The 25,850-nt window shown below is 68.7% G+C and overlaps 4 protein-coding genes across 14 annotated transcripts; 1 reads left to right on the top strand and 3 right to left on the bottom strand.

The window, feature by feature from the left end:
• Nucleotides 1-7,349: 7,349 nt before the first annotated feature.
• Nucleotides 7,350-17,788, bottom strand: PPP1R13L (protein phosphatase 1 regulatory subunit 13 like). Of its 7 annotated transcripts, none has more exons than XM_074567368.1 (14): nt 17,743-17,788; nt 17,034-17,122; nt 15,484-15,551; nt 15,276-15,394; nt 14,794-15,190; nt 14,150-14,248; nt 13,430-13,527; nt 12,945-13,308; nt 12,184-12,626; nt 10,962-11,099; nt 10,168-10,301; nt 9,487-9,653; nt 8,145-8,344; nt 7,350-7,627 (listed from the first exon to the last, which is right to left on the bottom strand). In XM_074567368.1, the coding sequence occupies exons 3-14, from the start codon at nt 15,536-15,538 to the stop codon at nt 7,589-7,591; spliced, it is 2,253 nt and encodes a 750-aa protein (XP_074423469.1). In that variant the 5' UTR covers nt 15,539-15,551; nt 17,034-17,122; nt 17,743-17,788; the 3' UTR covers nt 7,350-7,588. The 7 variants fall into 7 exon arrangements, with proteins under 7 accessions (XP_074423469.1, XP_074423465.1, XP_074423466.1 ...); XM_074567364.1 differs by having other exon boundaries at nt 14,132-14,248; nt 17,743-17,780; XM_074567365.1 differs by having other exon boundaries at nt 14,132-14,248; nt 17,034-17,102; nt 17,743-17,778.
• A 111-nt stretch (nt 17,789-17,899) lies between these two features.
• Nucleotides 17,900-19,850, top strand: POLR1G (RNA polymerase I subunit G). The gene is made up of 3 exons (XM_074567307.1): nt 17,900-17,947; nt 18,881-19,019; nt 19,306-19,850. The coding sequence occupies exons 1-3, from the start codon at nt 17,941-17,943 to the stop codon at nt 19,757-19,759; spliced, it is 600 nt and encodes a 199-aa protein (XP_074423408.1). The 5' UTR covers nt 17,900-17,940; the 3' UTR covers nt 19,760-19,850.
• ERCC1 (ERCC excision repair 1, endonuclease non-catalytic subunit) lies at nt 19,817-23,498 on the bottom strand. Of its 5 annotated transcripts, none has more exons than XM_074567302.1 (9): nt 23,183-23,498; nt 21,721-22,005; nt 21,300-21,403; nt 21,126-21,225; nt 20,506-20,582; nt 20,329-20,428; nt 20,187-20,258; nt 19,994-20,062; nt 19,817-19,919 (listed from the first exon to the last, which is right to left on the bottom strand). In XM_074567302.1, the coding sequence occupies exons 1-9, from the start codon at nt 23,363-23,365 to the stop codon at nt 19,866-19,868; spliced, it is 1,044 nt and encodes a 347-aa protein (XP_074423403.1). In that variant the 5' UTR covers nt 23,366-23,498; the 3' UTR covers nt 19,817-19,865. The 5 variants fall into 5 exon arrangements, with proteins under 5 accessions (XP_074423403.1, XP_074423404.1, XP_074423405.1 ...); XM_074567303.1 differs by having other exon boundaries at nt 20,506-20,579; XM_074567304.1 differs by having other exon boundaries at nt 21,129-21,225.
• Nucleotides 23,490-25,788, bottom strand: LOC141734944 (uncharacterized). The gene is made up of 4 exons (XM_074567309.1): nt 25,631-25,788; nt 24,923-25,066; nt 24,411-24,580; nt 23,490-24,080 (listed from the first exon to the last, which is right to left on the bottom strand). Exons 2-4 carry the CDS (start codon nt 25,050-25,052, stop codon nt 23,490-23,492), a joined length of 891 nt encoding a protein of 296 aa, XP_074423410.1. The 5' UTR covers nt 25,053-25,066; nt 25,631-25,788.
• Nucleotides 25,789-25,850: the final 62 nt, after the last annotated feature.

Below are 25,850 nucleotides of genomic sequence, written 5' to 3'. Positions count from 1 at the left end.
GCTGGATCCAAACTAAAGCCACAACATTTTCCTTTGAAGTACGAGGCGTTTATCCAACTTAAAACAGTTTGCCATCTTGTTCTTGACAAAACATTCCTCTCTTGGTTTTATTTCTCCCTCCATTTCTAAACTGAAGACTCTGACCCAAGATCCCCCAAAGATTATTTATGAGCTTAAATTAATTCTTCCAGTCCCAGCACTTAAGCACGGGGACCGGGCTCTTCCAGGTTGGGGGCCTTCTGATGCCACTCCTCGCTCCTACGTATTATCTCTTGAGTTTTAAATCCCCTAGAATAAGGCCGTTTTTTTCCCCTCCGCGTGACTGTCTATCATCTAGCTAAAACGTGTATGTTCATAACTGGGTAAGTAATTAGCCAGAGGTTGTTGGACGTTATTACAAAAAAATTGTAGTATTTGAGATTATCAGAGATATGAAAAGAGCATGGCAAGGAGAGGCAAAGAAATAGGGATTTTGAAAAGCTCGTTTCTGCAAAAAAAAACCCAAAAAACCGAAATAGCGTTGCATTCAAATGTCATGTATTAAATGTTCTGTATTAAAATAGGAGGTAAGAAATATTTCTTAATATAATCTCAGGCGTGTCTGGAACTGACCTGGGACAAAGCGTGACCCCACTGTCACCAGACCGATATCACAGGCCCCTCCTGAGCCCCTCGCATCCGCCGGGACCAGCTGGGGAAGGGCGTGGGGGGCTGCCGGGTGTCACCAAGGGGGGCTCTGCCTGCCCCAGGATGTCACCAAGGGGGTCCCTGACTGCCCCGGGATGTCACAAAGGGGGATGTGCCCTGGGCACCGGCGTCTGGCAACACCCGGCAGACTGCAGCCTCAGCCTCTGCCACCCCAGCACCGTCGGGTGTCCCGTCACCTGGCAGGTCACCGGGGACCCACATCGCGGGCCTGGGCGGGTGACTCTCAGCTCTGCGGCTGCGCTGGGGCTGGTGTCATGGAGCGCTCCGACGTCCCCCCAGCGCCTCGGCTGCTCTCGCTGCTGATGCGCGTGGTGAGGCGCTGCATGGCCTCCGCCATGCTGCTGGCTGAGCGGCTCTGGGTGGGTGACTGCTTCACCGTGTGGCGCTGCGCCGTGGCGTGGGGTGGTGGGGAGCGGTTTGGGGGCTGTGGCGTGGGGCCGGGAGCTGCTCCCGTCTCACGCTGCTGCTGGGGGCACTTGCAGAGCTGCTGTAAGAAGACTAAGCGAGAGAGGAGGGTGGCGAGAGCCCGGCCGAAGGAGCAGAGAGGTGAGTGGCCCCGGCACCGAGCACCCGGCAAATGGCCGACACCCCACGGCAGCCCTGAGCCGGGACTGTGCCGGGGGCTGCCGGCTGCTCACTCCGTCTCCTCCTTCTGCAGCTTCTCGGCCAGAAGAACAAGAATCAGAGCCCAGGTGGACGCTGGAGGAGCGGTGAGTGTGGGGGAGATCCCCAGATCCTGCCCCACACCCTCACCCCGTGCCCTGCCTGCACTGCGCAGCCCTGCCTGCCGGCCCAGGAGGGGGTGCTGCCCGCGGGTGCCGCCGGAGGGGCCGGGGTGCAGCGGGGTCTCTTCTCTCTCCTCCTCTGCAGGGCGAATACGGAGCCGTGGAGGAGGGAGTGCCTGTTCCCGCGGGCCTCCCTGCCCTCGCTGACAATGATTTATCATTTAAGCAGCGACAGCTCCCTGTACCCCCTGCCCCCCGCAGACCGCCACAGCTCCCTGCCCTCCCTGCCAACAATAGACCACCTCAGCACGGATGGCTCCATGTACCCTCTTCCTCCCCCAGTCCCCTGGGACCTCCTGCTCTCCCTCCCGCCATTGCCACACCTCGGCACCAACAGCTCCCTGGGGTCCCTGCACCCCCCGGACCACCAGGCTCCTCAGCCCTCCCTCCACCACCTGCCCAGTGACGACTCCCTTTCCCTCCTGTCCCTCCTGGACCCCTTGGACTCCTGGCCCCCCGCTGCCACCCCCATCAGGGAGCAGCCACAGCCATGGACAAGCGCACTCGCCAGGCCATCCAGACGAAGACAGAATGGAGCTGCCCGCGCCAATGGGCGGTGGAGAAGCCTGTGGTGACAGAGACAAGGCTGTGGAGAGAGAAGCCCTGGTTTTGGCCACACAAAGAGATGCTCTCCGTGAAGGGTCAGAAGGAGGAGAGACACTGGACAGGGACTTGGGCACAGGCACAAACTCCTGCACCATCATCTGAAGTGTTGCAAAAATAAATGTCTTTCTCTACCCCTGGTGCTGGGGTTCGTCCTCCCACCCTGCAGTTATCCAAGTGCGGACGTCCTACTTGCAAGCACACAAGACTGACCAACAATCGGTGTGCTCTGTGCGTTTTCCAGCACCCCAGCTGCAAGTCACTGGAGCGTATTTACACTCCTCCTCGCCGATCTGCCGTTACTTTCCCACAAACTCAAAAGAAGTGGGGGTGGCACTCAGCGGTGGGGGGCAGCGGGAGGTGTCGGGGGGCAGCAGGGGGTGTAGGGGGCCTGCGGTGGGACCTTCACCGGGACCCCTCCCACCCCCTGCCAGCATGGAGAAGCAGGAGCAGCCGGGGCCGCTGGGATGCCAGGGTGGCCCCAGCGCCTTGCAGCAGAGTTGCCGGGGGGACACATGGAATCACAGAAACATGGAATGTGTGGGCTTGAGAAGGGACCTTGAAAGGTCGTCTGGTCCAAGCCCCACCATGGAGAAGGCTGTGGGTGGGGGCAAGGCCAAGGACTCGGAAACGGGGCCAGACGGGAGCATTGGGGATTATGTCTGGTTGGACTCGATGATCTCAAAGGTCCTTTCCAACCCTGAAGATTCTATGATTCCATGATTCCTGCTGCCACGGGCAGGAGCTCCCTGGCAGAGCCCAGAGCCCGCACGTGGCCGGGCAACCTCGGGGCCGTGCAGGGCGGGACGGTGCCTGCGGCAGGGCTGCTGCCGGCTGCGGCACATGGGGGGCTGCGGTGTGGGGCAGGGAGCTGCTGCGGTCTCACACCGCTCCTGTGGGTACTTGCAGAGCTGCTGCAAGGAGTCGGAGCTTGAGACAAGTGCGGAGAGAGCCCGGCTGGAGGAGCGGAGAGGTGAGTGGCCCCGGCACCGAGCACCCGGCAAACGGCCGACACCCCACGGCAGCCCTGAGCCGGGGCTGTGCCGGGGGCTGCCGGCCGCTCACTCCCTCTCCTCCCTCCACAGACTCTCCGCCAGCAGATGATGGGGCAGAGCCCAGGCTGACACTGGAGGAGCGGTGAGTGTGGGCAAGACCCCCAGATCCTGCCCCACACCCTCACCCCGTGCCCTGCCTGCGCTGGGCAGCCCTGCCTGCCGGCCCAGGAGGGGGTGCAGCCCGCGGGTCCCCTTCTCTCCTCCTCTGCAGGGTGACGCCAGAGATGACAAACAGCAAACGTATGCTCCCGCGGGGCTCCATTCCCTCCCTCCACACCCTCTATAGTGTGGGAAGTGATGGATCCCTGTACCCACGGACGCTGCCTGGCCCCCAGGGCACCCCAGAGGAGCTGTTGGCAGGGACTAAGGAAGAGTGGGTCCCAGTGCACGGGAGGGACGGGGAAGAGCAGCCCCGAGACATGCAGCTGCCTCCCAGCAGCCTCCCAGACAGGCAGACTTTCAAGGCCTGGAAGAAAAAAACAGTCCAGCGCTCCAAAGGCACGGAGAGGGAGCGCGGGCAGGCGTCCCCGGGGCTGTGCCCGGCAGGACGGTGCCTGCAGCGGGGCTGTGCCTGGCTGTGGGGCTGCCTGAAGGGCTGGTGGAAGCGCTGCTGCCGGCTCCCCTGCTTCAGCCAGGCCTGCAAGCGGTGGCAGCGCTGGGCCCAGAAGAGAAAGCGTTCCCCGGAGGGCGTGGGGCCGGCACCCGCCCCGGGCTTCCCCCTGTCTGAAATGTGGCAGAAATAAACGTTTTTCTCTACCCCTGGTGCTGCGGTTCATCCTCCCACCCTGCAGCTGGGGCAGCGACCCCCTCAGCGCCCGACCCAGTGGGGCGCGCTGGCACCCACCAAAGTGGGGGGTGGGGGTGGGTTGTACCCCAGTGGGTGTGCTGGGGCCTGGGGACCTGGGTGGGCTGGAGACAGGGGCCAGCAGGAACCTCCTGAAGGTCAGCAAGGGCCAAGTCCTGCCCCTGGGGAGGAACAAGGCCCGGCACCAGCCCAGAGAAGGTGCTGCTGGGCACCAAGCTGAGCATGAGCCAACGTGGCCAAGGGTGTCCTGGGCCTGCACGAGGAGGAGCGTGGCCAGCAGGAGGAGGGAGAGCATCCCCAGCTGAGAGGGCTGGGGCCGTTCAGCCTAGAGAAGATTCGGCTTCGGGGGGAATCTCCTCCATGTCCGTCAATAGCTGCCAGAGCTGCCAAGGGACAAAGCCGGGCTGTTTCCACTGGTGCCCAGGACCAGAGGCCATGGGCACCCACTGGAACACCGGAGGGCCCCTCTCACCATCAGGAAACGCTCCTCATGGTGCGGGTGCCCCAGCCCTGGCCCGTGTTGCCCAGGGAGATGGTGGCGTCTCCATCCTCGGAGATCCTTAAAAGCATCTGGACGCAGCTCAGGGGCGTCTGGACCAGATGGAGCCCAGAGGTGCCTCCAGCCTCGTGCGCCTGGCATTGCCAGGAGAACTTTCTGCCCGGAGCAAGCTACAAGGTGCCCGAATGGAGCACGGCTACTTAGGAGCAGGACTTTCCAGGAGGCAGGGGTAAAACTGGTTCGGGGGCTTCTGGGGTGTCAGGACCAGGCTGGCAGGGGGCAAGACATGTTTGGGGGGACTTTAGGCCCGTTTGAGGGGGGCAGAACCAGTTGGGGGGTGGGGGGTCCGTGGGGGGAACAGGTCTGATTCAGGGCACCCATGTTCCCCGCTGACCCCCCCCGGCTCTCTCCCCGCAGGTGGCCACAGCACAAGATGCCTGGGGCCGGCCTGGCCGGGCGCTCGGCTCCGCTGGGAGCCCACCATGGCGGGTCAGCCCGGCCACGCTCCCTTCGCCAGCCGCCAGCCCCCGGCCAAGCCCCCCAGGTACCCCCCAGATGGGGTGGCGGGGGGGCCCTGGGACCCCTAAAAAGGAGTGGGGTGGAGGGGCATGGGGACCCCTTGGGTAACCCTGTGGCCCCCTAAAAACCACTGGGACCCCCAGGGCACCCTCCTCCCCCGGAGCCTTCTGGGACAGGTACTTGTGGAGTCAGATTAAGGATCGTGGATTAAGGAACGATGGGGTTTGTGGCATTGGGGGAGGGGTCCAGGGTCTCAGGGGAGATCTGGGGGGGGAGGGGGGTTGGGCATCAATGAGCCACAACCCCCCCCCCGGGACCCCTCTTTGGGCAGCCGGGACCCTGTCCCTACCACTGCACCGGTGGCCCTCGGCCCCTCTCTCCCGCACTCTTGCCCGTGTTGGGGGGGGGCTCGGTGGCCGCGGGGCTCGGCCCCACCACCCTCAGGCACCGTCCTTCCCCAGGGTCTGCCCTGCTCGGGGGGCAGGAGGGCACGCAGCAGGGCTGGGGCCGTGCTGCCGGGGTTCGGTGCGCGGCCCCCGAGGGACCAAAGCCAGAAGTTGGCCGAGATCGGCAGCGGCTGAGTCGGGAGGGGATGCCTGCGGGGGGTCCCCGCAAACACGGCAGCTCATCTCGACTCCGTTTCTTTCCGCCGCGGCACTTCAGCCCGGGGGCGGGAAAAAAAGAGAGCAATGCCCCGATCCGTGTTCCCTGGCAGCAGGGACCGGCCGCATCCTGAGCTCTCCAAGGGTGCAGCCGACACCAGGACACAGCCTGTGAGCACCGGGCTGCTGGCGCGGCAGAGCCAGGCAGAGGAGCAGCTTTCCTCAGGAAAAATGGCCGTGTTTTAATAAAGCTGGAACAAGCCCGAGCGCCCACGCTTTCCTGCCACCCAGACCTATCTGGCGAGTTTAGCGCAGGTGGAGTTTTAGCTCCTTCCCTGCGAAACGCCATCTTTCTACATACCATTTCACGTATCGGTGTTTACCCTAACATTTGACCACCGAGAGCTCTTCACGGAAGATCGAGACTTACACCTAGAAAATCACACGTTTCCAAAGCCCAGCAGCCCTCTCCCCTGGCGAGGCTGTAGGTAAGAGGAAGAAATTTGGCCGTAGCTCGGCGGCGCACAGGTCATTTGTTCCGGTTCTCTGTTTCCTCCCCGCTCTGTCGGGAGCGTCGAGGGTGACGTTTTTGTAGTTGACCTAACACTTGACCTAACCGCGACTCCCTGGTGAAAGATGCCTTTTAAGGGGGCAGGTTTTCCCCTGTGCCTGGCCTTAACGTGACACGGTGGAACCCGTTGAGGGGAAGACCACGATGGCTCGAGTTGCCGCAGCAGCGGGCAGCCTTTATGGGAACCCCTGCGATGGCAGTCCGGTGGAAGGAAGAGCGGATAAGGCTGGTGCCAAACGGCAAAGGCGGGTAGGAATCACAAGAAACTAACGGAGGAACATCCAACTAAGGCGAACTAAGGAAGGAAATCCCAGCTGCCGGCCCGGGCAGGCCCAATGACCCCACCCAAGTGGCCAAAATTTTCGAAATGAATAGCAGTAAAAGCCCTCGTATCCCATTAGCGGCCGATGATCAATATTCTCTTTACTCAGAGCCACAGGAGTGTCAGTGCCGGTGATGAAAGCCTGGCTTCATCCGGAAACCTCGAGAACGGGTTTCTATAACAAAGATCGCCGGAAAAAGACAACGGCTTCCACTAGCGAGGGTGAAGTTAACCCTGCCGCATCGAAGCACGCCAAGAGCCACCGTGACACTTGCCCCTTCAATACATTAGGCGTGGGCACAGCCAAAGTCCAAGCCGGGAATACTCTGTTGGGCATTTGGACGTCAAACCCTCGGATTCAAAACTTGACAGTCTCTGTAGCGAAAACGCCAACCGAGGGCTCAACCGCCCTTTTATCGTAAACTGCAGCTTAATTACCTAAAAGCGACCGGGATTAAAGAAGGGACATCCCTGGCCTCGCGCTCAGCAACAACAGCTGGGGGAAGGTGGAGGGGGAGGACATTTGGGGGTGGTGTTTTTCTGCCCAAGACACGTTAGGGGTGATGGAGTCCCACTTCCCTTGGGATAGCTCAACACCCGCCTGTGACGGGACACCCCCCCCCCCCACCGCCCCGTGTCACCCCTCCGGTCCTGAGTGGACCTGTGTCACCCCCGAAGTCTGACGCGGGGTGTCCCCACCCGTGTCACCCCTCCAGGCCTCAAACAAGGTGTCCCCACCCGTGTCACCCCTCTCTTGCCACTAGCGGGGACTCCCCACCCATGTAACCCCCCCCCCAGCCTGACGCAGGGTGTCCCCACCCATGTCACCCTCAGCCCCCACGCGCCCCGCCGTGACACAGAGGACAGAGACCACCAGGCGTAGCCGAAGGCTCTTTACTCCCCAGGGAAGCCAACACCGTGGGGTGAGAGCGGCTGTCACCAGCCAGGGGCGAGCGAGTACATGACGCTGGCGGGGGGCATCCCAGTGCCTTGCTCAGACAGGGGAGGACGGGACGGGGGGGGCAGCCGAGGAGGTGCCTGCCGGCAAGGGGGACCCAAGCATCCGAGCAGCTGGGGTGGGTCAGGGCCACCCCATGTCCTCAGGTTCCCCCCCCCGCCTCAAACCTTCTTCCGCTGCGGCCGCACCCTGGGGAAGAGCTAGGGGGAGGGCAAGGGTGTCAGGGGGAAGGTTGTCCCCCCAGACCCCCAGGACCGCAAGCCACGGAGGGGCCAGGGAGGCCGTGAGATCCGCCCTCAGGGCCACAGAGGGGCTGCGGGGGCCATGGGGGCTGTGGCACCCCCCTGGGGCTGTGGGGACCGTGGGGACCATGGGGGCTGTGGCACCCCCCTGGGGCTGCAGGGACCATGGGGGCTGTGGCACCCCCCTGGGGCTGTGGGGACCGTGGGGACCATGGGGGCTGTGGCACCCCCCTGGGGCTGCGGGGACCATGGGGCCTGTGGCACCCCCCTGGGGCCATGGGTGCGGTGGCTGCTCCCCTGGGGCTGTGAGGTGGCCATGGGTGCAGTGGGACTGCTCTGGGGCCATGGGTCCCCCTCCCCCACCGACGGCCACGGGTGCTGCGGGTCCCCCCCCGGGGCCGCGGGTGCTACAGGTACCACCCTGGGGCTGTTGGGAGGCCGCGGGTGCCGGTGGGACAACCCCCCCCACACTCACCCCGAAGTAGTTGCGGGGGACGTAGCCCTCGTGGCCGTAGAGGGACCCCCACCACCAGTCGAGCTCCTCCTGGGGCTGGCGGCGCAGGACGGTGACGGGCTCGCCCTCGCGGAAGGACAGCTCGTCCCCGAACTCGGCGCTGTAGTCCCAGAGCGCGTACACCACCCCGCTGTTCAGCACCCCCATGCTCTGCTCCACCTCTGCGGGGACAGGGACGGACATCAGCGCCCCGCGCCTCCCCAAAGACCCCTCGTGGCACCGCACACCCCCCCCCTCCTCGGCCCCAGCACCCTCACGGCACTGCACCCCTGGCACCCCCCCTCCCCTGAACCCATACCCATCCTGGTACCCCCTCCCGGTACCTGCACCCTTCCCAGTATCCATCTCGCCCCCCCGATCTCCTCTTAGTAGTGGCTCCCAGTACCCGCACGCCCCCAGCACCCCCTTCCAGCACCCCCAGACCCAACAGCCTTCCCAGTTCCCTCTCCCAGTACCCCGCTATCCCTTCCCAGTATGCACAGCACCCCAGTATTCCCTCCAGGTACCTGTACACCCGCAATATCCTCTCCCAGTACCCATATAACTCCCAGTACCGCTTCCCAGTACCCACATAACCCCAATACCCACCCCCAGCAGCCATACCCCCGGTATCCGCCCCCCCCAGTGCCCACATAACCCCAATACCCACTCCCAGCAGCCATACCCCTCGGTATCCGCCCCCCCCCAGTACTCACATAACCCCGATACCCGCCCCCAGCAGCCATACCCCCGGTATCCGCCCCCCCCAGTGCCCACATAACCCAGATACCCACCCCCAGCAGCCATACCCCCCGGTATCCGCCCCCCCCCAGTACCCACATAACCCCGATACCCACCCCCAGCGCCATACCCCCCGGTATCCGCCCCCCCCAGTGCCCACATAACCCCGATACCCACCCCCAGCGCCATACCCCCCGGTATCCACCCCCCCCAGTGCCCACATAACCCCAATACCCACCCCCAGCAGCCATAGCCCCCGGTATCTGCCCCCCCCAGTGCCCACATCCCTCCTCCCAGTACTTATACTTTGCCCAGTACCCCCTTCTCACTACCCGCACCACCCCAGTACCTGCTCCCAGTACCCGTATCCCGCTGATAACCCTCTCCCAGTATTCACACCTGCCCAGTACCACCTCCCAGTACCCACACACCCAGTACCCCTCCCCATTACCCGTATCCCCCCAGCGTCCCTTCTCAAGACCCATATTCCCCAGTATCCCCCTCCCAGTAACCATATCTGCCCAGTAACCCCCCCCCCGGCACCTGTACCCACGCACTCCCAGTGCCCCCAGTGCCCCGGTACCAGTAAGGTAGTTGTAACAGTCGGCGTAACCCTCGCGGTACGGGTCGCACTTCTCTACGGCCAGGCTGCCATCGCTGGTGGTGGTGGCGAAGATGGCAGCGCCGTGGCGCACCAGGGCCACGCACACCCCCGTGTCGTTGCACGAGGCGGCGCAGTGCAGCGGCGTCCTGGCGCCGGGGGGATGGGGGGAATTTTGGGGGGACCGGGCAGGGGATAGGCTCCCCTGCCCCCCTCCCCCAGTGGCCTGGCTCTGAGGGAGCCCCCCATCCCTGTCCCCATCCCTCAGTGACGGGGATGACAGGGATGACGGGGATGACGGGGATGACGGGGAGGGTCCCCCCCAGGAGGGTCCCCCCCACCCCTCCCAATCCCAAATCACCAAGGGCTGTTGGGGCACGATTGGGGTCCCAGTGACTGGGGGCTGACAAGGGTTATTGGGGTCCCCGTCCCCCGTCACGCCGGGCTGTCAGGGACAACTGGGGACCCCATCCCTGTCCTTGCTCACCCAGGGGTGTCGGGGGGGTCTTGGGGTGCCTGTCCCCATCCCCTCTGGCTATGGGGGTCTGGGGGTCCTGGGTGTCCCCACCCCTCCGTGCCGGTGGCCCCAGGCCCCACACCCCATCTCATCAGCTGTGGGGTCCCCCATCCCGCCACCCCCGCGTGGGTGGATCCCCGTCCCACCAGCCGTGGCTGTCGGGGGAGTTGACGTTGGCCCCGCTGGCGATGAGGAAGTCGACGATGCTGTAGTTGGCGCCGCAGATGGCGTTGTGCAGCGCCGTGATGCCCTCGTCATTGGGCTGGCTGGGGTCGTTCAGCTGGGGGGACACGACACGCCAGTCCCCCCACCGCCACCCCTCTGCCACCCCTGCCGCCGCTCCCCGGCACCCCGCTGCCACCCCCAGCCCTTGCCGCCCCTGAGAACCAGGCACGTTGCCCTCCTCGTCACACCGTCCCCCGTCGCCTTGTCCCCACTGTCCTGCAGCCCTTGTCACCCCGGCCCTTGTTCCTGTCCCCACCGTCCCCAGACCCCACCGCCCCAGCCCTTGTCCCTGCCACCCTGTCCCCACTGTACCCAGACCTCACCACCCCAGCCCTTGTCCCTGCCACCCTGTCCCCACCGTCCCCAGACCCCACCGCCCCGGCCCTTGTCCCTGCCACCCTGTTCCCTGCCACCCTGTCCCCACCGTCCCCAGACCCCACCGCCGTGGCCCTTGTCCCCGCCACCCTGCCCCCACTGTCCCCAGACCTCACCGCCCCAGCCCTTGTCCCCGCCACCCTGTCCCCACTGTCCCCAGACCCCACCGCCATGGCCCTCGTCCCCGCCTCCCTGTCCCCACCGTCCCCAGACCTCACCGCCCCAGCCCTTGTCCCCGCCACCCTGTCCCCACTGTCCGCAGACCTCACCACCCCAGACCTTGTCCCTGCCACCCTGTCCCCACCGTCCCCAGACCCCACCGCCCCAGCCCTTGTCCCACCTCAGCCACCGCCTGCTGCACCACGTCCAGCTCCCCGGTCAGGGCCGCATCCAGCAGCAGCACCAGGGGGTTGAGGCGCACGCGGGCCCCGGGGCGCCTGCGGGGCGAGGAGGGGTCGCGCAGGGCCGAGCGCCGCTCCTGCGGCAGCCGGGGGGTCAGGGGACCCTGGGGACACCTCCCAGGGCACCCGGCACTGTACAGCACCCGGGGGACCCTGGGGACACCTCCTGGGGCACCCGGTGCTTTACGGCACCTGGGGGACGCCTCCCAGGGCACCTGATGCTCTGTGGCGCCTGGGGGACCATGGGGACACCTCCCAAGGCACCCGGCGCTCTATGGCAGCTGCGGGACGTTGGGGACACCTTCCAGGGCACCTGACACTCTATGGTACTTTGGGGGACCTCGGGAACAGCACCCAGGGCACCTGGGCAACTTTAGGGACACCTCGTGGAGCACCTGGGGCACACAGCACCCTATGGCACCCAGGGGACCCTGGGGACACCTCCCGGGGGCACATGGGGGGACCTTGGTGACACCACCCAGGGGACCATGGCACAACTCCTGCGACACTGGTTGGCACCACAATGCCCCCAGGGGGACAGCAGGGACACCTGCAGGGCACGTCGGGTGGCACCGGGCACTGCTCATCATCTCTGGGGACACTGGGGGAAGCCTTAGGGGGACACCAGACACCCCAGAGGACAGCAAGCACCGCGTGGCACCTCAGGGGGGGCTCCAAGGGACACCAGGACACTGCGTGGCACCTCTTGGGGGCTCCAAGGGACACCAGGACACTGCGTGGCACCTCTTGGGGGCCCCAAGGGACACCAGGACACTGCGTGGCATCCTGGGGGGCTCCAAGGGACACTGGGCAGCGTGGCACCTCTGGGGGGCTCCAAGGGACACCAGGACACTGCGTGGCACCTCTTGGGGGCTCCAAGGGACACCAGGACACTGCGTGGCACCTCTTGGGGGCCCCAAGGGACACCAGGACACTGCGTGGCATCCTGGGGGGCTCCAAGGGACACTGGGCAGCGTGGCACCTCTGGGGGGCTCCAAGGGACACCAGGACACTGCGTGGCACCTCTGGGGGGCTCCAAGGGACACCGGGCAGCGTGGCACCTCAGGGGGGCTCCAAGGGACACCAGGACACTGCGTGGCATCCTGGGGGGCTCCAAGGGACACCGGGCAGCGCGGCACCCCAGGGACTGCAGACACTTACCGGGGCGAGCGCAGGGCTGCTGGGGGACTGCGGCGGGGGGCTGTGGCGGGGTGGCCGGGCCTCAGGGGCCACCGGAGTGGGGGGTGGCAGGTCGGACGAGGCACCGGTGTCACTGGGGGCGGGGGGCTCGTCGCGGCGGGGCGGACGGTGCAGGAGGCGGGTGATGAGCTGCTGGTACTGGCGGGTGCGAGTGGGTGGCAGCGCCGGCCCCGGGCTCTGCTCCATGGAGCCGCGGCGTTTGAGGGGTCGCGGCATCTCGGCCAGCACCCGCGCCACCTCCTCGAACTCGGGGACCTGCTGGGCCTCGGGGGGCAGCAGGGGCTGGAGCCGAGTGGGGCTGAGCGGCCGCTCCAGCCCCTCCGCCTCCCCCCCCTGCAGCAGCCGCTCCAACTCCGGCTCTCCCTCCGGCGGGACGGTCTCGGAGGGTGCAAGGCGGCCGGATCCTGCGAGGGGGCTGGGGTCAGGGTGCTCCGGCACCCGAGTCCCGCGCCAAACCCCGCCCCAAGTGGGTCAACGCACACCCCCCCCCAGCCCCATGGAACACCCCCCACCTCGGGTGGGGTCAGCACGCCCAAGCCCCCCAGGACCAAAAACCCCCACGTCTCGGCATGCCGCAGCCCCCCGAGACTCCATACCCCCCATGCTGGTTCCCCCCAAACCCGCATCCTGCTGACCGCTCGAGCCCCACACATCACCCCCCCCATAACCCCTATGTCTCCCTACCCTGGAGCCCCCCAGCTGCCACCCCACGGGCACCTCACCTTCACCCCCAGGCAGCGGCGGGGGGGCCTGGGGCAGCGCCGGGAGCTGGGGCTGCTTTTGGGGCACGCGGGGGCCGGCAGAGGGGACCGGGGGAAGCCCCCAGGGACCACCGACCCCCTGCTCCCAAAAAGCATTTTGCAGCTTGAAGATCATGGAGAGGGGCAGGGGCTTGTGGCGGGGGGGTTGCCCGCCCTGGGGGGGTACGGGGATGCGGGAGATGGGTTGCTGGGAGAAGTGCCAGCCGCGGGGCAGGGTGCCAGGGCCCGAACGTCGGAAGGGTCCCTCCGCCCGCCGATCGCCCGCCAGCGGGGACACCTTGTAGTTCCGGGGCAACGTGGCGCTGTGCCCCCCATAGGCACCGTCCTGGGGGCGGGGGAGACAAACACGGCGTTGGGGAGGGGAGCCGGACCACCCGCCCGCGTACCCCGGCATCAGGCACCCAGGGCTGGGGACAGTGACCGGACCCCCGCCCCGCGGCGCCCACCTTGCCCTGCCCTCCGGCTCCGTCCAGGCTCGACTCCCTCCAGGGTGCCAGCGCCAGCCCCAGGGACGGCCGCGGCCCCGGCTGCCCCTCGCCGGTGCCTGTGAGGGGGCGGGGGGGGGGACACGAGACAGACCTCAGTCACCACACCGGGGCCAGGAGGGATGTGACACCCCCCCCACCGCCCCCCAGAGGAACCCCAAGAGACGCCCATGGGGGCGCTGCCAGCCCCCAGCACCCCACACCCAGCCTGGCAACCTTGGACTCCCCTTCCCCAGCAGCCCTAAACCACCCCCCCCCGGCCTTGCCAACAAGCCCTAGCCCCCCTCCACCCCCCCAGCAGCCCTAGACTCCCCTCAGAACCCAAACCCACAGCCCCCCCCACAATGGTGCCCCCCACAAGCACCCCAGCAGCCCCGTCCCCCCCAGCCCACCGGACCCTAACCAACAGCCCCAGACCCTCCCGATCACAACCCCCCCCCAGCCCAACCTGCCCATGGACACCCCAGTAGCCCCCTCAGTTGCCTCAGCACCCCCCCACCCCCGGCCCCATCGGAAGCTCTAGCCCACCCCCACCCCTCAAAATGCTCCCCCCCCCCGCCCAAACCTTCCTAATACCCCCAAGCCACTTCAGATGCCAGTCCTGGCTTCCCCGCTGCCCCTCAGCCCCCCACGTGCCCTCCCAGCCCGCCGTGTGCCCCCCACCTCCCCCCCCCAGCTCACGGTCGTAGCCCCCCGAGCTGGGGGGTTTCTTCTCGTAGGCCACGTCCAGGTCGGACTCGTTCCAGCTTTTCTGTGGCCGCCGCTTGATCATAAGGTCATCTGGGGAGGGGGGGGGACACGACACACAGGGATGGGGGCCGAGGGGACCTCCCCAGCATGGCCCAGACACACACACACACACCCCCGCCAGACCCTCAAGCCGGGGTACAGGGGCACCCCAGGGTGGGACGGGAGCACCCAGTGACAGGGATGGCTTGGGGACATCCTGGGATAGGGACAGCCCAGGGTAGGTTGGGGAGACCCAGGGACAGGGACGCACAGGGATGGGACAGAAGCGCCCTGGGCCAGCTTGGGGACACCCCAGGACGGGGAATACCCGATGATGGAGTCACCCCCGGGCAGGGGACGGGAGCACCCCAGGATGGGGACACCCCAGGATGGACTGGGGACATGGGGGGAACAGGGACACCCCGGGCGGCTCAGGGACACCCTGAGATGGCGCAGTATCTCCCCGCGGAGCTTCCCCAGGAGGGACAGGAGCACCCCAGGGTGGGGACAGGCTGGGACCGGGACACCAGCCCCCCCCCCCCCCCCCCAAGCCCAGGGACTGTCCCCACTGTGTCCCTCTGTCACGGTGACCTTACCCTGTGCCCGGAAGGTGACGGTGGGGCTACTGATGGAGGGGTAGAGCCCGTGCACCTCGTAGGGTGGAGGCGCGGGGGGCCGGGGCGAGGGCACCCGCTCGGGGAAGAACACGGGTCCCTCACCCGGCCGGGGGGACCCCCCGAGCCCCAGGAACTCATAGGGGCGATGGGGACGTGGGGAGGGGGCTCGGCCCCCCGGGCTGGGCAGCGCCAGCCCCTCGTAGGGCACCGCCAGCACCTTGGGACGGGGTGAGGGGGCCCGATCCTCCCCCGGCAGGTAATGGGGGGTCCGGGGGGAGCCAGGGCGCCCCAGCGGGTCTCCCAATAGCTCGGGGCTCTCCGGTGCCAGGCTCCTCCGGCCAAGGGGTGAGCGGGTCCGGCTGGGGCTGTACGGCTCCTGGCAGGGGGAGGGGGGCACCTGGAGAGGCGGGTTGGGGGGGTGGGCAATGCCCCCCCCCCACCTTCTGAGCCCCAGGTCCTACCTTGGGGGGCCCGGGGCCGTCAGTCCAGAGGGACTCGAGCTGCCGGGAGAGCTCGTCCACCTTGGCCACCGCCGTGTCCAGCTCCACCTGCTTCAGGTCCATGTGTTGCATGGCCAGGGCTGAGGGGGAGGGACACACACGCAGAGTGAGGCTGAGCCACAGAGGGGGGTGTGTGTGTCCCCCCCCTCCCCACCGCCCCCCCACTCACACTGGAAGGTGAGATCCAGCAGGTCCTGGGCGCTGCGCAGCCGCTCGCTCGCCATCCTGCCACCTGGGCTGGGGCAATGGGTGGGCTGGGGGGGAGGCGGGTGGGTTTGGGGGGGTGGCACCCCTCCATCCCCACCCTCTGCCCCCACCCCGCGCCCCGGTCCCCTGGGAACGTGGGGAGCAGGGACGTGTTGCGACCCGCTCACCTCTCGGGGCTCATCATCATCATCATCATAATTACCGGTAATTAATCCATCGCAAGGAGTGGGCACCGCCCACCCCCCTGGGGCAGGGCCCCGGTGTGTGTGTGGGGGGGGGGGTGCGTCCCCCCGCTAGAAGGGTGGGCGGCAGGACACACACACACCCCCCCCGCGTCCGCTGGTGTCACCCGGTGGGGGGGCGGGATGGAGGAGGGTCTGCCCCCCACGGAGAGGGGACACCCGCCCCCCCCCCCCCCCCCCCGCCCCCCTATGGGTGCCCCGATGTCAGCGGGGGATATGGGGAGGAACCGGGGTGTCAGAAGGGCACCCGGCGTCCCCCGCGCCTGGGGACAGCGGAGGGGAGTTTGGGGGGGGCGAGGAGGGACACACACACCCCACACACACACACACACACAGCGCTGCGGCCCCACCCGAAAGGGCCCCACCCAGCCCTCGCCCCCGGGGAGACGGGGACAAGCCCCAGCTCGCCCCGGGTCGGGCGGCGAGACGGGAGGGGAGCTGGGAAGGAACCCGGGCGTCCGGGCACCCGAGGGTGCTCCCCCCCCCCAAAACAGGACCCGGGCGTCCGGGAACCCGAGGGTGCTCCCCCCCAAAACCGGACCCAGGCGTCCGGGAACCCGAGGGTGCTCCCCCCCCCAGCATCCCAAAACAGGACTCGGGCGTCCGGGAACCCGAGGGTGCTCCCTAACACCCCCCAGCACCCCAAAACAGGACCCGGGCGTCCGGGCACCCGAGGGTGCTCCCCCCAAAACCGGACCCGGGCGTCCGGGCACCCGAGGGTGCTCCCCCCCCCCCAGCACCCCAAAACAGGACTCGGGCGTCCGGGCACCCGAGAGTGTTCCCCCCCCAGCACCCCAAAACCATACCCAGGCGTCCGGGCACCCGAGGGTGCTCCCCCCCAAAACCGGACCCGGGCGTCCGGGAACCCGAGGGTGCTCCCCCCCCCCCCCAGCACCCCAAAACAGGACTCGGGCCTCCGGGAACCCGAGGGTGCTCCCTCCCCCCCCAGCACCCCAAAACAGGACTCGGGCGTCCGGGCACCCGAGAGTGTTCCCCCCCCAGCACCCCAAAACCATACCCAGGCGTCCGGGCACCCGAGGGTGCTCCCCCCCCCCCCAGCACCCCAAAACAGGACCCGGGCGTCCGGGCACCCGAGGGTGCTCCCTAACACCCCCCAGCACCCCAAAACCGAACCCAGGCGTCCGGGCACCCGAGGGTGCTCCCCCCCAAAACCGGACCCGGGCGTCCGGGCACCCGAGGGTGCTCCCCCCACCACCCCAAACCGGACCCTGGGCGCGGCCCCCCCCGGGCCCCGCGCGGGGGTCGGTACCTGGCGGGGTCGGGTGCCGGTGCCGGTGCCGGTGCCGGTGCCGGTGGCGCGCCCGCGTCCCCGCGGCCTCTACGCCCAATTCCAGAGCGCTGGGTCACGCGGGGGAGGGTGCTGAGCGCGGGGGGGGGCCGCGCCCTGCGCCCCGGGGTGCCGAGGGTGGGGGGGGGGCAGATCCCACGGGGGCGGGTCCCACGCGGGGGGGTCCCAGGAGAGAAGGGGCAGATCCCACGGGGGGGGGGGGGGGGGGGGAGGAAGGAGGGCGGAGATTGGGGAAGATCCCACGGGGGGGGGGGGGGGGATCCCACGAGAAGGGGGCAGATCCCACGGGGGCGGGTCCTGGGGAGGGAGGACGATGCCGCGTGGGGCGGGGGGGTGGTCACGGAGTGAGGTGGGAAGGGCAGGTCCCACGCGAGGGGCGGGTTCCCACGAGAGTGGCGGGGGGGGGGTCAGATCCCACTACGGCGGCGGGGGTGGGGGGAGGTTGGGGGGTGCAGAGTGCCGGGGCTCCGCCCGTCCCCGGTACCTGCGGCGCCGGCACCTCCCAGACCCGCCCCGCCCCGTCCCGTCCAGTCCTGTCCCGTCCCGTCCCGTCCGGGCGGGCCCCGATGCACGCCGGGAGCTGTAGTCTGGGCCTGACACCCCACACACCCACACCCCCCCTCCGGACCCCCCCCCGGTGCCCCCGCGGGATCCCGGGGGGTCTCTGCACCTCTAAACGCCGCCGACGGCCGAAGGCGTCCCGGCCACGCCCACTTAAGGGCGGGGGGGCGTGGCCACGCCTCAGACCCCGCCCCCGACGGACCGCACCAACCGCCCCGCGGGGATGGAGGGGGGGAGCCGGGGCGCTCCCGCACTGAGCGCCGGGTGGGCGCGGCCGGGGGCGGGGCCAGCGGGTGCACGCGGCGGCATGGAGGGTGAGCGGCGGCGCCTCGGGGGCGGGGGGGGCACATGGGGTCTGGAGGGGCCATGGAGCTATGGGGGGGCACACGGGGGCTGGGGGGAACGGGGGGGACACAGGGGATATGGGGGGGCACATGGGGTCGGGGGGCGCTGGACGGGAGGGGGACACATGGGGGCTGGGGGGGCACACGGGGGCTGGGGGGAACAAGGGGGGACACAGGGGATATGGGGGGGCACATGAGGTCGGGGGGCGCTGGACAGGAGGGGGCACACGGGGGCTGGGGGGGCACAGGGAAAGGCATAGGGGATATGGGGGCGTACATGGGGTTGGGGGGCGCTGGAGGGAATGGGGGAGACATGGGAGCTGGGGGGAACAGAGGGGAATTGGGGGGGCACGTGGGGCTGGGGGGCACTGGAGGGAACGGGGGGGACATGGGGGCTGGGGGGAACAAGGGGGGACATAGAGGGGCTGGGGGGGCACACGGGGGCTGGGGGGAGCGGAGGGGACATAAGGGATATGGGGGACACATGGGGTCGGGGGGCGCTGGAGGAAACGGGGGGGACATGGGGGCTGGGGGGCACACGGGGTCGGGGGGCGCTGGAGGGGAGGGGGACACATGGGAGCTGGGGGGGCACACAGGGGCTGGGGGGAGCGGAGGGGACATAAGGGATATGGGGGGGCATATGGGGTCAGGGGGCGCTGGAGGGAACGGGGGGGACATGGGGGCTGGAGGGCACATGGGGGCTGGAGGGGACATGGAGGTATGGGGGGAACAGGGAGTCGGGGGGCGCTGGAGGGGAGGGGGACACATAGAGGGGCTGGGGGGGGCACACGGGGGCTGAAGGGAATGGGAGGGACATAACGAGGCCGGGGGGCTCATGGAGGGGCCACGGGAGCCGAAGGGGGGCCGGGGAGGGGGTCGCAGCCCATGACCCGCTGTCCCCAGGGCCGGTGCGGTTCCAGTGTCCCCCCGAGTTCGAGGCAGCGACCCCCTCGCCCCCCCCCGGGCTGCAGGTGGGGGCCCTGGGGGGTCCCTCCACTGAGCTCTGGCTCATCCGCGCCCCCACCGACTTCTGCCCCGAGAGGTCAGTCGGGGTATCAACACAGGGACGGCGTGGGGGGGGGGACGCTGACAGCCAGGGGGGTAACAGGGCTGATGGCATCAGGGGGGTGTCACAGGGAGGTGACAGTACTATCGAGAGGGTACGGGGGGACAGTGACAACTGGGGGGGGGGAAGTGTCACAGTGCCATTGGAGCTGGCAGGGCTGGTGACACCAGGGGGGGCTCAGGGAGGTGGCAGCACCGTGTTGGGGGGGTGGGGGGACAGGGCCAGCGGCCACGGTGCCCCCCTCACCGCCCCCTCTCTGCAGCCTGGAGGGCTGCACGGTGCCACTGGACGGCTGCGGGCAGCTCCAGCCCCCCGGGGACGGGGACAGTGACGGTGACAGGCGGCTCTACAGGCTGCAGGGAGTCCTGGGGGGGGCCGGCAGTGCTCTCCTCCTGGCCCCCGACTCCCCCGCCGGCCCCCTGGCTTGTGCCCCCCCCCTCCGCGGCTGCCTCACCATCACTGAGAGCTTTGGGCCCCCCCCCGGCATCCCAGTGACTGTCCCCACGCCTGACCCACCCCTGGCCAAGAGGAAGAAGAAAAAGAAGATGACGACGAAGGAGCTGCTGGAGGTGCCCGAGGTGTCAACGCCGGGGAGGGCAGCACCTGGCGAGGGGAGGGAGCGCGGGCCAGGACTCCCCCAGGACATTGGGATGGCTCCTGGGGAGCCAGAGGTGCCCAAGAGGAAGAAGAAGCACAAGCGGGAGCGGCCGGAGTGACCCTGGGCACAGCGGGGGTGTCCCCATCCTCGTCTTCTTCCCCTCCCCAAGGCCGCGTCATCGATAAATGCCATTTATTATAAAAAACAGATTTTTGCGCAGCCGCTCATTTGGGAACCTTGAGGAAGGGCTCGTGCAGGACATCGAAGAGCCGCTTGGCCTGGGAATGGGGGGGGGGGTGAGGGGGGGCGAGGGGCCACGTCCCCCGTGTCCCCTCGTCCCCTTGATGCTCACCTTCTGGGGCCCGACGCCGGGGCAGAGGGACAGGTCCTCCCTGGAGGCACCCACCACGGCTGCCAGCGACTGCAGAGCAAGCGAGGGGATAAGGGGGGGGCGGGCGAGGGGATGAGGGGACGCGTCCCCATCCCCAGCGTGCCCCGGGGTGGGGGGTGGGGGGGCGGGTGGCACGTCCCCATGGGTGACTCACCCCGAAAGCCGTGAGGAGGCTCAGCGCGTCCGTCTTGTTGACCGACTTGACGCTGGTCAGGCAGTCGGTCATCTGGGGAAGACGGGGAGGTTCAGGGTCCTGCGGTCCCCAGATTGGGGTGCAGGGAGGGGGCGCAGCTCACCCGGGAGAGAAAATCCTGCTCCACCCGCTCCTTCAGCAGGTCGGGTGGCTTCTGCTCATAGGCCTTGTAGGTCTCCAGGTACCGCCCGGCCTCCTCGGGGCTGGGGAGGGTACGGGCAGTGGGAGGGGGGGGGCCACCCATGAGTGACAGCGGGGTCCCCCATGGGACAGCCCCTACCTCCAGGCCAGCAGGAGGGTGCAGTCAGCCAGGATGCAGACCTTCGCCAGCTCCTTCAGTGCCTGGTGCGGGTCCTTCTGCCAAGGGACAGAGGGGACAGGAGAGTGAGCAGATGGGGGAGACCGAACAGCAAGGGGACAGGGACCGGAGGTGACCAGGAGAGGGACGGGACAGATGGGACACAGGGACCAGGAGAGTGAGGAGATGAGGGACCTGAGGTGACCAGGAGAGGGATGGGACAGATGGGACACAGGGACCAGGACAGGGAGGAGATGAGGGACCTGAGGTGACCAGGAGAGGGATGGGACAGATAGGACACAGGGACCAGGACAGGGAGGAGATGAGGGACCTGAGGTGACCAGGAGAGGGATGGGACAGATAGGACACAGGGACCAGGAGAGGGAGGAGACGAGGGACCTGAGGTGACCAGGAGAGGGATGGGACAGATGGGACACAGGGACCAGGAGAGTGAGGAGATGGAGACAGAGGAGCCCGAAGAGTGAGAGGAAGGGTACCAGAAGGGACAGAGGTGACCAGAAGAGCAAGGGGATGGGGACGGGCCAGAGGGATGAGGACGGGCCAGAGGGATGAGGACAGCGAGGGGACAGGGAGCCTCTCACCACGTCGACCTGGACCAGCAGCAGCTGCAGCCCGTAGCTCCTGCCCAACTGCCGCAGGCGGTCGTGGATGTAGCCGGGGTGGAGGTGGTGGTACCGCAGGCTGGGGGGTGGACAGCAGGGAAGCGGTGATGCCGAGGGGACCCCCCGGGTACCCCCCCCCCAGCCCTGGCTCACCTCAGGAAGAGGGCGCAGGTGCTCTGGCCCAGGACATAGTCAGGGACAATGTCACCAAACTCCCAGGGGACGTTGCGGACGAACTTCAGCACCGGGTTGCCCCGCTGCGGGGAAAGGGTGGGGGGGTTGGGGGGTTCAGGAAGGCGGAGACAGTCCCCCGGTCCCTCTCCTTGTCCTGGGACAGCGGGGGACAGTCCCCTCCCGTGTCCCGGGACGCCAGGACCGTCCCTTCCCACGTTCCAGGGGGCCCACGCACGTGCTCGTGTGCCCCCCAGATTCCGGGGGAACGGCCCCCTCAAGCCCCATGACACCGGGGGATGCCCCCCCCCCCGTGCCCCGAGACTCCGGGGGATGGTCCTCTCGGGTCCCCCGACACCGGGGGATGGTCCCCCCACCCGTCCCCGGCGCCGACCCCCCTCACCTGCCGCGGGCTGACGACGATGCCGCTGCTCTTGGCACCCGGCTTGAGCACGGGCAGGGGGGGCACGGCCCCGGGGCCGCCCCCGCCCGGTACGCCCCCCTCCGGCGGGCCGTCAGGCTCGGGGGCCGGGGAGGGCCGGGGTGAAGCCGGGAGCGGTTCGGCGGCTCCGGGGGCGTCCGACTGCTGCACCACGTACTCGGCGTAGGAGCTGGGCCCCGGGGGCGGCGGGGGGAGCACGGGAGGGGGCTCAGGGCGAGCCGCGGAGGGTTTGAAGAGCGACGGGACCTGGTGGGAAGGAGGGGGGAGCTCTGCGTGGGGCCTCCCACACCTCCCCCGGCCCCCTCGGGCCTTTCATGGAGCCCCCCTGGACCCACACGGGCTCCCCCCCGACACCAGCATCCCTCCCGGCCAACCCCGCCCCTCCCGGTCACCCGTGGCACCCGGCCGCCGGTACCGCGGAGTCGGCGGGACCCTCCTGCCGCAGCGTGAACCGCCTCCGCTTCCCCGCCGGGGCCGGGGCCGGATCTGCGGCCGCCTCCATGGCCGGGGCGGGGATCGCAGGGCCGGGCCCGGCCGGGAGCGGGGTCAGGGGTCACCGCGGGGGACGCCGGGAGGGCTCCGGTGCCGCGGCCGCTGCGCCCGCCCCCCTCCGCGCGGCGATTGGCCGGTCGCTCTTGTCAATCAGGGGGCGCAGCACCGCCTTCCCGGGGCGGCTCGCGCATGCGTGCTGCGGCGCCTTGCTCGCGCCGGTCTTCCCGCCTCCGCGGTGGTGGGCGGGGCCACAGCCCCGGGGCCACGCCCCCGCTCCGCGCGAGGCGCACGCGGGCCGGGTGCCCCGGGGACACGGACGACCCTGGGGACACCGAGGGGGACGTTGGGGACACAGGGGCAGGACTCGGGGCGGGGAGATCCCGGGGACACAGGGGCTGACGCGGTGAGGGGCCCCAGGGACAGGGCACGGGCGGGACCCTGGGGGCCACCAGGGACAGAGAGGTTCCCCGGGGGACACAGGGTGGGGACCCCTGGGGCCACAGGGATCCCACGTGGTGGGGGGACACCGGGAGCACAGAGGGGGCCAGCGTGGCAGGACATGGGGGGGATCCCAGGGGCCACCAGGGACACGGGGAGGACCCCTGGAGCCACTGCACAAGGATGTGGGGGGGACGGGACGGGACACTGTGGGCCAACGAGGGCACAGAGGGGGACACAGAGGGTCACCAGGTCGGGACACCTGGGGTGATGATACCGTAAGGTGACAATTTGGGACTCTCTAAGACTCAATTTTGGAGTGTTAGGAAGCCGGCGCTCTTTATCACAGCGCCGGGCGCGCGGGGGATCGCTCCGCCTCGTGTGCGCGCCGAGTCGCTCAACTCCAAAGATTCCAAGCGATGGAGAACGTACGTATTCATTACATTTCCCAGAAACGATTAACGTATTCACGTTATCACCCAGAACTCAGTACCACACGCAAAGGTCCTTGACGCAGGCGCATCCATGTCCGTTGGGGGTCTTCCAGGGTCCTCCGGTGGTCGGCGCTAGTCTTCCTCACCGCGTCCGCTGGTTGAGCTGGGCCTTCGGGCGCCCTCGGTTCGCCTTTCGGCTCCGTTTGCAACTCCCGTTCTCCCCGAACTCGCTTATCCTCCATTCTCTCCCCATCTACTCCCCTCAAGGATACGTCGTCTCAAGGCTTCCTTTTATCCAACTAAGCCCAGCAGACGTCCAACCCATCCCGCTTCCAAAGCGTCTCACACTGAGCTGCGTCATTCCGGTCAGGAACGGACCAGATGTTCTTTTAGCTCGATATCGGCAAAGCCCGGGGGGCTTCCGCCCCGGCGTTCCGTGCTGTTCAAGGCTCCTGTCCCAGGGGGACCCCAGGGACGCAGGGGCAGGACACAGGGAGGGGACGCGTTAGGGACGCCTTTCTCCCCCCGCACCCCTACACCCACCCCCTCCCCAAAAGCGGGAGGCTCGCGGCAGGGAGTGGGAGGCCCGAGGGGGTCTCCCCCTCCCAGGGCATGGCAGAGGTGAGGCCAGGCGCGGGGGTCGCGGGCGACGCGGGCCAGCAGCCGGGATTGCCGGCGGAGAGCCACGATCTCCCGCTGGGTGCGCCGGTTCTGTCGCAGAAGGGTCCCGGTGCGCAGAGCCGCAGCCAGCAGCCCCTGCTGCCACAGCAGCTCCGCCGTCGCCCCCAGATGCCTGTTTCGGCTCCCCGGGCTCCCTACCGAGGCGGTGGCTTCGTGGCAGGCAGCGGTGGCTTCGTGGCGGGGCGCGGTGGCTTCGTGGCGGGGCGCGGCGGGTGGCGGGGGCTGGAGCAGGAGGAGCTGAGCCGGCTGCCAGGGCGGTGGGGGAAGTGCCAGGGGCTGCAGGGAAGAAGGAGCGGGGAGTGAGGCCGGAGCCGGCGCAGTGTGGGCACGGGGCGGCACAGGAGCCGCATGGTGCTGGGACAGCCCAGTGCCAGAGCAGCCCAGCGCCAAAGCAGCCCCAGTGCCAAAATTGCGTGGTGCTGAACCAGCCCAGTGCCGTAGCAGCACCGTGCCGGAGCCACACAGTGCCAGAGTCACATGGTGCCGGAGCGGCCCGGTGCCAGAGCCACGCGGTGCTGACCCAACCCAGTGCCGGCACAGCATAGTGCTGGAACCACGTGGTGCCAAAGGAGCGCGGTGACGGATCCGGCAGCACAGTGCCATTACCTGCTGGAGGAAGAGGCTGTGGACGAGGCAGATGGGTGCCAGGCAGGCAAAGGGGTGGCCGGGTGTCAGGGTGGTGAGCGGGTGCCGCAGCGGGGCCGGCTGGGTGCCGGTGCTGGGTGGCTCCTCCGTGTCCATCTGCTCTCGCCCGCTCAGGTCCTCCGAGCTGGCGTCTGCCAGGGTGGGAGTGAGCCCCCACCGCACCCCAGGGACCCCCAGTCCGGGGACCGGGAACCCCAGCCCAGGGGACAGGGAACCCCCAGCCCAGGGGACGAGGACCTCCAGCCCTGGGCGTCCCCAGGGACAGCGACCCCCCAACCCAGAGGACGGGGACCTCCAGCCCTGGGCGTCCCCAGGGACAGAGACCCCCCAACCCAGGGGACGAGGACCTCCAGCCCTGGGCGTCCCCAGGGACAGCAACCCCCCAACCCAGGGGACGGGGACCTCCAGCCCTGGGCGTCCCCAGGGACAGAGACCCCCCAACGCAGGGGACGGGGACAGGACACAGCCCCTACCTGACAAGCCGGAGTCCTTCTCGGAGTCGCTGGCTGGGGGGGGCTGTGCCACCCGCCCACCCCCTGTCTTCTTTGGAGGGGCCCCGGGGGGCTCAGTGTCCACCCCCGGCCCCTCTGGCTGGTCTGGCATCGGGGCAGCCCCTCCTGCAGGGGGACATTTGAGGGGGGGGGGACAGATCCTGGGGGCACACGGTGACCAAGGCAGGGGACCCTGGGGTAGTCTTGGTGGCCCAGCGCTGGGTGAGGGTGGCCAGGTGACAGGGGCAGCGGGGGGTTGCGACACAGTGGACATCCCCAGTCCCCCTGCTCCTGGCTCAGGGACACCCCCCCCCAAGAGTGACACTGGAGGGGGCAAGGGGACTCAGCGACCCGGTCGTCCCCCAGCCCCGCAGCCCCTGTGTCCCCTCCCATCATCACCGCCGTGATGGGGACACCCCGTCGTCCCCCCGGACACCTTCTGTCCCCCACGCTCACAGTAGCCCTATCCCCCAAATATCCCTGGTGTCCCCATATGTCCCCGTGTCCCCTCCGTGCCTCCCGCACCCCTAACGTTCCCTGTCCCCCCAAATATCCCTGTGGCCTCCCGTGTCCCCCATTCCCCCAGAGCCCCCCCAAATGTCCCCACGTCCCCCCATTTCCCCCATCCCCCAAAGCCCCCCACATCCCCTCCAAATGTCCCCGCGTCCCCCACCCTCCTCCCGTACCTGCCTGGGGTCCGGAGCCGGAGCCGGTACCGGGCGGGGGGGCGGGGCGACCGACCCCGATCCAGGGATGGGGCGCGGGGGCCCAGGAGCAGCGGGACGGTACCGGTGAGGGGGGAACGCGGTACTAGGCAGAGGGGCTCCGGTACCGGGAGGTCCGGTCCGGGCTAGGGGGGCTCCGGTACCGGATAGGGGACGTTCCGCCACCGGAGTCAGGGGTGGGACCG

This window comes from Larus michahellis, chromosome 26, assembly GCF_964199755.1.
Source record: "Larus michahellis chromosome 26, bLarMic1.1, whole genome shotgun sequence".
Taxonomy (NCBI): domain Eukaryota; kingdom Metazoa; phylum Chordata; class Aves; order Charadriiformes; family Laridae; genus Larus; species Larus michahellis.
This window is presented reverse-complemented; position numbering and strand designations above follow the sequence as displayed.